Source organism: Bombina bombina, chromosome 12 (genome assembly GCF_027579735.1).
Source record: "Bombina bombina isolate aBomBom1 chromosome 12, aBomBom1.pri, whole genome shotgun sequence".
Taxonomy (NCBI): Eukaryota; Metazoa; Chordata; class Amphibia; order Anura; family Bombinatoridae; genus Bombina; species Bombina bombina.
This window is the reverse complement of record NC_069510.1, coordinates 143,242,688-143,252,850: the sequence shown is the minus strand read 5'-3', so window position 1 is coordinate 143,252,850 and position 10,163 is coordinate 143,242,688. Positions and strand designations below refer to the sequence as shown.

At 45.6% G+C, this 10,163-nt stretch overlaps 1 protein-coding gene across 1 annotated transcript; it reads left to right on the top strand.

Annotated features, from left to right (window-relative positions):
* The first annotated feature begins 2,806 nt into the window (after positions 1-2,806).
* On the top strand, positions 2,807-9,797 carry LOC128642606 (uncharacterized). Its single transcript, XM_053695376.1, has 2 exons — positions 2,807-4,566; positions 8,016-9,797. The coding sequence occupies exon 1, from the start codon at positions 3,447-3,449 to the stop codon at positions 4,476-4,478; it is 1,032 nt and encodes a 343-aa protein (XP_053551351.1). The 5' UTR covers positions 2,807-3,446; the 3' UTR covers positions 4,479-4,566; positions 8,016-9,797.
* The last annotated feature ends 366 nt before the right edge of the window (positions 9,798-10,163 follow it).

The window sequence follows — 10,163 nt, the reverse complement described above, 5'->3', positions numbered from 1 at the left end:
TTTACAATATAACTATCTTTAAATAAATAAAAACTTACCTGTGAAATAAAAAAAATAATTAACGTAACATTACTATTTTTAAAACAATACAATTAACGAAAAATAAAAAACCTAAATTACAAATTTAAAAAATCCTAACTTTACAAAAAAAAATTACATTACAAAAAATAAAATTATGAAAAATAAAAAACTCTAATATTACAAAAAATAATAAACGAAATTATCCAAAATAATAACAATTAAACCTAATCTAATACCCCTATAAAAACAAAAAAGCCTACCCCAAAATAAAAACACCCCCTAACCTAACAATAAACTACCAATAGCCCTTAAAAGAGCCTTTTGTAGGGCATTGCCCTGAAGCAATTAGATCTTTTACCTTAAAAAATTACAAAGTCCCCCTAAAAGTAAACCCCCCGCACTCAATCAACCCCCCAAAATAAAAAACCTAAGTCTAAAAAAAACCTAAGCTACCCATTGCCCCTAAAGAGAAGTCTTCATCCAGGTGGCGACATCTTGATCTATTGCGGGGGCATCTTCTATCTTCATCCCGCTGGTGCGAAACTGTGGAGGCGCGGAGCATCGTTGCCGGCGGCGTGGACATCCAGCAAAGAGGATCCTCTTCTTTCAATCACCACCGTACACTGAAGCTTGAATGCAAGGTACCCGTTTAAAAATAGGGTACCTTGTGTTCCTATTGGCAGACATTTTCAAATCAGCCAATAGGATGAGAGCTACTGATATCCTATTGGCTGATTTAGACTAGGGGTTTATGTTAGGGTGGTTTTAACATAACTTTCGTTTCCCCATAGACGTCAATGTGGTTGCATTACAGCGATCGCCATTCCGCGATCGCAGGTGTTAGTTTTTTTCTAGTGTTAGTTTTTTTATGACACTTTCTCCCCATTGATGTCTATGGGGGAAAGCGTGCACGAGCACGTAAAGTCAGGCCTTGGGTTTTGTGCGGTATGGAGATTAACGCACCATACAGCACAACAAGAGAAGGTTTTTCAGTAACTTGTAACAGCAGCACTATGGAAAGTGCGATACCGCTCATGTTCTTGCGTTATTTACGCGAAACATTCTTTTTTTGTATTCTAATTGATTTACAGGTAATTTATTTGAATTCACTACCTTGCATTACATTTGTGATTATTCCAGGTCAACTAGATTTCCTAAACCAGAAACAGATAAACCCAAGAAACGTCTATGCTACTATAGTTTTCATAGGCTCTTGGTCAGGGATGGTTTTAGGTCTAAAACCTTATGGGCTAGATAGAAAGTGGCGCACTCATATTACAAGTTGATTGTAAATGCTACCGCACGAGTGCAAACTAAATTTGTGCTCGTCAGGTTAGCTCGACTGAAGTTCTCGTGTAAAGGGTTAGGGCTAAATAAAAGTTGCACTAAAACACAACATATATACATTTAAAAGGAAATGTAAACCCGACGACCACAAACACCCGCGATAAACCCCTTATCTTTCAACCACAAATGTTCGTGCTCTACTCGTAATCTGGCCCTTTGTGTGGGCAATAAATGTGCATGCAGAGACTTCATCAGCCAATGATAAGTATGAATGATCTGGAATATTCCATTACCAGATTTAGAAATGATACTAATATCCATAGTTGTATCTTCATTTGTATAAGAACGAAAAATACTGTATGTGTGGAGCTGTGGGTCACAGCTGTATGCTGAGGACACTACATGGGTTTAAATGCTGAATGATTTTGGTGCGTCTTTTGGGACCCGTCTTCTTTGCATGATTTACAGTTATATGCACACTTTCTGAGGCACCAGCTCCTACTGAGCATGTGCAAGAGTTCACAGTGTATACGTATATGAGTCTGTGATTGGCTGATGACTGTCACATGATACAGTTATATGCACACTGGTTGAGGCACCAGAAAAAAGCGCCGGCAAACTCAAATCCATATTACACAGCCCAAAGGAACTTCTGCACCAGAAAGTAGACAAAACGCAGAAGAAAACATACATAGAAGAGAAATCTCAGCAGAATCTTGAGTAACCTCGACAACTTCTTTATCAACTGATCTACAAGACAGACTGCCCAACAAAAAGAAGGGAAAAAGAAAAAAAAAAAGACTGTTGACCAACCTATTCAAAACGTTGTCCCCAACATCTTTGCAGAGAACTTTTCTGGACTCAACTGTGGTAAAGTAGAAATGTTTAAATAAATGTTACTCATGATTGCTTTTTCCTTAGTTATATCTTACGTTATGTGTTCCAGTTGGTATGTTTAAGATACCCATTGTTTATATAGTTCACCAAAACAATTAATAACCGTTGTAATATGGGTTAAAATTTCATGTTACTCCTGCCACACTTAACAACAAACACACACTACATTACAGCAACACCTACGCACAAAACATATCACATACATGGCATTACTCACAGTTACCCAGATAGCACAAACAAAACAACATAAACACTCTCTACCTAGAAAAGAATAAACGCATACCCGCACTCTCATAAAACATCCATAAATGCAGTGTAGGGCTTAGCATAAGCCTGGAGCAGTCTAAGGGTTAAGGCTGTAGGAGAGTGGGATAGAAGAGAGAGGGCTGTGTCAGGGTGCAACATTGTTGCTATTCAGGGTAGGCCCCTCCTTACCTGTAGAAAAGCTGAATCTTCCCTGGCAACTTCCTCTTCTTCTCTGGATCCTGACTGAAGCAGTTTTGTCCTCATTAGTGCAGACATGAATCGTCCCAGGCGTTCTACTTTGCCTCCCAGACGTTTTCAGACTGACCAAGCACCATCTGGATCTGCAAATGTGACCAGACAGTTAAGTGTTCAATCTGATAGTTTGGATGATTTGGTTATTATCCCCCCAACTCAGTTTTCTAATGTTGTTACTGCTCAGATTCATAATATAGAAGAGCTGGAGTCAGTTAATGATCAGTTAGATCAAGTAAATCCCCCACAACAGCAAATAAACTTGCCTTTTGACAATATTGCAGCTAGCCACATGGCTTCATTTATCAGTGCTGTTCCTCCCTCAGCAGTGTCTGCAGTATCAGGTTTATTACAGAATATTATTGCAGCAATGGCTGCTTCTCAGCCCATTCCACAAGAGCCGGTTACAACTAATTTTAATCCTACTACCATACCGGTTTTGAATAACCCTCAAGGAACACCTAGGTCCCAATCTGCAATATTGCAGACACCACAGACACCACATCTTACCACCACACCACCTGTTATTTCAGGAGTCTTAACTCCTTGTAGGCCCACAGTTGCTAAAAAGCAAAACAAACCACAGCCTCAATCCATTATTCAGACACCTGTGGCCTCTGGCGGTACTCACTAATCCGCGGACACCTTCGGGGACCGCAGGGCCTCCGGTGACATTACCGGAGCCTTGCGGCCTTGCTGAAGCCCGACCGCGTGGTGCGCGGCCTATCCCCAGGGCAGACGACATGTTAGTGATGTCACCGGAAGTGCCCATCGGCACTTCCGGTTTGGCGAAACCCCACGCGGTCGTAGGGACATCGGCTCACGGTGCTACACAAGATGCAGGTGAGCACCGAGAGTCGTCCTTGGCCGTGGATGGGGTATTAATAGGAGGGCAAAGGGGCAATAAGGGCGCTAGCGTGCAGCGCAAGCAGGCGGTAAAAAAGGCCCAATATTATCAATTGCCGCAAAGGGGCCGCTCACAGTTTAGAGGCAATGCAAGGCAGACAGGCATTAGAAGGGGAAGGGGTGCTCGCACTATTAACCCTATTAGGGCAATGAGGCCTTTAGAATTTGCTCGTGGGTTTCATATAAGGAATGTAGTTGCAGCGCAAACACACGATCAGCAGGATTATTCCAGTAACATTATAAGTGATGCAGGTAGCGCAATTTCAACAGCGCAGCAGCAAGAGGTGTTACTCATTAACCCTCAAAGTGCTGATTGTGGCGCAGCTCAGACAGCTGCGCAGCTAGCTGGTTTCATTAACCCCCAAAGGTATGAATGTGGCTTGCGTGATGGTGATGTCTGTCAGACGGCTGCACAGCCAACAGAATTAGTTATTAACACTTTAAGGTCTGAAAGTGGTTTACATGTGGCTGAAACTCATAAATCCTCCTCCATGGTGGCGAATGCAGGCTTGCAAGGGGTGAATGTGCAGACAGTAGGTCAGATACAGGCAGGAGGTCATGGTCATCTCACTGCTATGACTGCTGCAGCAGGTAATGCATTAGTATCAAATTTAGGCCAGAATGCTAATGTTAGGGCACAAAACAATGCTACTACTATTGTATCTAATCCAGCACAGGATGCTATTTGTATGGCCCAACTTCCTGCTATTGATAACCCACACACACAAGAACAAAGTGCTCGCGAATTATTGTCTCTCTTGCAGGGAGTTCTTCACTCAAAGGAGCCAACAAAGGTCCAGCAACCAACTGCTGCTGTAATTAACCCAGTGGATGCAGGAGCAGCTGCGACCACTTCAAATGGACAGTAGGGCTCAGCCAACGCCATCGCTATTCCCAGTCAGCAGCCAGAACAAGTCACTAGCAACACCGGACAAGGACTGTCTGCTAATTCAAACGGTGAGAATACTTTGTTTACACACGATAACAATTCTTCTTCTGACTCATCCACCTCTGACACAGGGTCAAATAGTGACTCTTCAATGGGTTTACAAGGGTCAGGACAGAAGAAAATGTTTAAAATGATTAAAACATTTTTAAAGAGGGGGGCTGCGCCAGATAAGAAGCGCGATAGTATGAAGATGCTAGCCCTTCCATACACGGAACCCCTTACAGAGGTCCCGTCAGAATCCTTACCCCCCAGGGCCATTTCTGAAAGACATGCGGCCCTCTATGGCGACGCAAGCCCAGGTAAAATTTATTCGCTGCATAAGCATTTGCGCAAAAAAGTAGTTAGCAGAATCCACAGAGGTAAATACGTTAATATATTCGACCTCTCTGTGGAAGCTTATAGGCAGAGGGAAAGAAGTGCTGAAGGGACAGGCCCTAAAAAATGTAAGCGCCCCGATACTTTCGATGAGTGGCTGCAATGCTTTAGGGTGTTTTCCTCTTGTTATATAGAGAAATACCCCTCACAGAGCCTGGCCATTCTTAAATACACTGACACCATTCATTGGATTCAGCGTAATCACAGCGATGGAGTATGGAGGGAGTATGATGCAGAGTTCAGAAGAAAGATGGCGGGTAACCCTACCTTAACTTTCGACTCCACAGATAATCAATTATGGCAGCGGATGGACCCCAAAGGGGGTTCCTCCTCCGCCATTAACTCCCCGCAGCAGTCATTTCGTCCCAATAGAAATAGGAAAAGGGGGGGCACATGCTGGCCTTTTCAGGATAAAAAATGTGAAAAGGGTAGCTCATGCGCCTTTAGGCACGTCTGCAGATTCTGCTCTGGATCACACCTGGGTAGTGAATGCAGCAAGCGAAGGGACAATACCACAGCCAATAAGCCCCCAAATACCAGCCTGGGCCAAAAAAGCGGAAACGCCAATTAAGGTTGGGGCAATGACACCCTGGTTATGGACATACCCAGACCAGGGTGCGGCACGAATGTTGTGGGAAAGGTTTTCATACGGTTTCAAAATTCCAACTGTCAAGTTCATTAAGGCCATTAAATTTCATAGGAATCTAATCTCAGCATATCAGCACCCTAAGGTCGTGAGGGAAAAAATTGATAAGGAGGTGGCCTTAGGCCGCATGGCCGGGCCCTTTCCTTCTCCACCTTTAGCCAATTTGGTCATTTCTCCGCTGGGGGTGGTCCCAAAGAAAGAACCCGGAAAGTTTTGTCTCATTCAGCACCTGTCATACCCTAAAGGTAGCTCAGTCAACAATGCTATTGACCCAGAACCCAGCTCAGTGCGCTATCAATCCTTTGATAGCGCACTAGATCTGGTTCGGAGGGCAGGGCCAGGTGCTTTATTAGCGAAACTTGACATTGAATCAGCATTTAGGCTTTTGCCACTTCACCCTTCAGTATTCCACCTTATGGGTTGCAAGTTGTCGGGTATGTTTTATGTGGATCGTTGCCTACCCATGGGCTGCTCTTTATCATGCGCCTTATTTCAGGCGTTTAGCAGTTTCCTACATTGGGTTGTAGCTTCTGACGTGGGCAGCGATTCCATAGCACACTACCTTGATGATTTCCTCATAATAGGTAGGGCAGGTTCTAGCGAATGCTTAACCATAATGAACAAAATGCGCAGTATTATGAGCCACTTCGGAGTGCCCCTGGCCGAAGACAAATCTCAAGGCCCCACTTCATGTTTAGTTTTCCTAGGTATTGAGATTGATACCATCGCTCAGCTTTGTAGGGTGCCATTTGACAAAGTTCAAGCCATGCTAGAGGTGGTCAGAGCGTCCATTTCGCAATCAGTTATTTCCCTCAAACAATTACAATCGTTATTAGGGCTACTTAACTTCGCCTGCAGGGTTATCCCCATGGGTCGGGTTTTTAACCAAAGACTAGAAAGACAGCTAAGCGGTAGGTCCAACCCGAACTCTAAAATAACCCTGGGGGAGGATTTGATGGCTGATCTGGTAGTATGGGAAAAATTCCTTACACATTTTAACGGGGTGCGGGTATGGCGGTCAATTCCCATGTCAAGTCAGTTATTACATCTTTTCACGGACGCAGCTGGATCGCACGGCTACGGGGCTTACTTTCAGGGAGAGTGGAGTGCAGAGCCTTGGCCTAAGTCCTGGCCCCCAGTGGGCCTGACTCATAATTTAAACTCTCCTGGAGCTATTCCCCGTGGTCTTGGCCGTCGAGCTGTGGGGTAAAAAATTGGCGAATGGGACTGTTGTGTTCTGGACAGACAACATCAGTGTGGTATACGCAATCAATAACTTAACAGCCACTTCCGAGAAGGTTATCACTTTGTTGCGTCACTTGGGGCTGCGCTGTCTGGAGCTTAACATCCAATTCCAGGCCCGCCATGTCCCCGGGGTGAACAATGTAGTGGCCGACGCACTGTCACGTTTTGATTGGGTAAAATTTAGACAGTTAGTCCCAAGGGCAGCTACACTGGGCTTAAGCTGTCCTGATTTCCTTTGGCAGCTCGTTCTTCCTGGATAGCCTTGCTTCCGTTGGTTCGATCCTCCCTTGCACCATCCACATGGCACTCCTATGTCCGCATGTGGACTGAATGGGAAAAGTTCTGTAATTCCAGGGGAATTGAGGCTGCTCGGGGATCTCAGGACACGTTATGTGATTGGCTGGTGAGTTTACACACTTCCGGCGTTCGTCAAGGGGCAATACAGTCTAAATTAGCAGCAATATCATTTTTCTACAGGACTTTATCCATCCCTGACCCCACTAACTCATTTTTCATCAGGCAGGTCATCAAGGGTTGGGGTAGATCGCAGCAGCGTAAAATAGACTCTCGTGAGCCCATTACTCGCGAGCGCCTGGAACGTTTGGTCCAGGTGCTCGATGAAGTTTGTTTATCAGAATTTGAAGCCGTGCTCTTCAAAACAGCATTTAATTTGGCCTTTGCAGGGGCCCTTAGGGTCAGTGAATTAGTAGCACCCTCTAAACAGAAGGCTGGGTCAGGGATTCAGTTGCAGCATGTTAGGGCTGCTCCTGGGTCCCTCCTCCTTTTCCTTCCACGTTCAAAAACGGACCAGGATGGAAAGGGAACTTGGATCCCCCTATATCCACAAGCAGTCAGCGCTTGTTGCCCTGTAAAATGGGTTAATATTTATTTAGCCCACAGACCGCAAGTCCAGGGTCAGTTCTTGGTCCACGCGGACGGCAAATCCCTTTCAAAATTCCAGTTTGGGAGGGTGCTGAAGCTGGCAGCAGTCAAAGCGGGGTTGGATGCTAGCAAGCTGGCCCCACACTCCTTCCGGATAGGGGCAGCTACAGATGCGGCGCAAGCGGGGTCCTTGAGCGAGGACATTAAACGTATTGGGCGTTGGCGGTCCAATTGTTTCAAAAAATATGTCCGGCCAATTGTTTAATGTTTATCGTAAATTTTCAAATACTAAAATATTTGTCTCTACAGGCACTGTCCCAGGAGTGAAGAGAATTTGGATTGTGGGACACTCCTTCGTTCACTGGGCCTCACTGGGCCTCCCTTCGCTGTGCATCCCTCCCAATTGGCCAATCCCTAGGTTTTCCCTCCCACAAAGTATCCATTAGATGGTTAGGGGACAGGGGAGGGAACAATATCAGAGGCCCTAGTACATTGGGGTAAGCCTCATATCCTGATCCTTCACCTGGGGGGTAATGATGTGGGGGCCATGCCAGTTCTCCAGTTAATAAAAGTTATACAGGCAGACATAAGTTGTTTGAGAGTGCGCATTCCAGGAGTCATGATAGGATGGTCCAATATAGTCCCCCGCCTCCACTGGAGGCATATGTCTGCCCATACGGCGGCATATCGGATTAGAAAAAGATCAATGCATCATTGGCAAAAACCGTCACAGGTTCAGGTGGCTTCGTGGTACGGCACGAAGCCATTTCGGCTGATAGAACTGAACTTTACAGAAGGGATAAAGTTCATCTCTCTGATGTGGGTTTAGATTTATTCATAGGAGATATCCAAAGAGCAATTTCACCCCTCCTCTAAGTCGGGCTGTGGGTGGTGGCGGCAAGGGACCATTAAAATGCTTCCTTGTGGCGGGGAGATCCCGGTCCTGTTGCGTAGGAGAAGGTCGCTAGGGGTGAGTGATGACCACATTTTGGGGAGGAGGGTAGGCCTCACGTGCACGTGACGGTAACCCTCCTTCCTCCCTCTTGAGGGATGGTCACGTGATCTCTGCAACCCCTCAGCGTCATCTCCTTAGGGCAGAGACCCCTCTGCTGCTGTTCCCGTTGGGCCGGGAATCTCCTTGCTGTACTGGGTTAGTTGGTCTCTATGCCGCCATATTCAGTTCTATTGGTTCTACTAGTTGATTTAGGTTAATAAAATTTCTGACCTGTGACGGTCAAAAATTTCTCCCATACAAAGTTGTCTGTCGTTATTCGCACTACATGCACATGTAAATAGTTATTTAAGTTAAGTTATAGTTAAGATTCTCCCTCCTCAGCTGGGAAGGATCCGGTAAGCGTTTAATCCCTTAATGCAGTGTAGGGCTTAGCATAAGCCTGGAGCAGTCTAAGGGTTAAGGCTGTAGGAGAGTGGGATAGAAGAGAGAGGGCTGTGTCAGGGTGCAACATTGTTGCTATTCAGGGTAGGCCCCTCCTTACCTGTAGAAAAGCTGAATCTTCCCTGGCAACTTCCTCTTCTTCTCTGGATCCTGACTGAAGCAGTTTTGTCCCGCCCTCCCTCCCCTTTTGTTACTGGTTCTTTGCTAAATTGACGGCAATTCAATGGCAGGGCTATGGCTACTCACCCTAGGCCCCTATGCCATTGCTGTAGTTTATAGATCTCCCCTCTCTGTTATGCGGTTCATTTCGGCTTGGTAACAGAGAGATCCTTATATCAGGTGGAAGATCTTTGTGCACCCCGGCGGCGGGGAGATCCCGGTCCTGTTGCGTAGGAGAAGGTCGCTAGGGGTGAGTGATGACCACATTTTGGGGAGGAGGGTAGGCCTCACGTGCACGTGACGGTAACCCTCCTTCCTCCCTCTTGAGGGATGGTCACGTGATCTCTGCAACCCCTCAGCGTCATCTCCTTAGGGCAGAGACCCCTCTGCTGCTGTTCCCGTTGGGCCGGGAATCTCCTTGCTGTACTGGGTTAGTTGGTCTCTATGCCGCCATATTCAGTTCTATTGGTTCTACTAGTTGATTTAGGTTAATAAAATTTCTGACCTGTGACGGTCAAAAATTTCTCCCATACAAAGTTGTCTGTCGTTATTCGCACTACATGCACATGTAAATAGTTATTTAAGTTAAGTTATAGTTAAGATTCTCCCTCCTCAGCTGGGAAGGATCCGGTAAGCGTTTAATCCCTTAGAGACCAACAGTACACACTCATAGTACAAACAACAGCACCACACCCTTATCGCCACTACACAAAAAACAAAAGTCGTGCCGGGGGGTACGGGCCACCCTTGTTGAAACACCTAATTGTTAGATTGCCTATTTGTCTATCCTTGTTAATTTAGTAGTGTTTCCATACCATTGTACTGTATTGACAATTTCTTTGAAATCGCTAAACATCTCAACAAAAGGTTCCACTAATTACCTTGACCCTTCCCTTTACCCC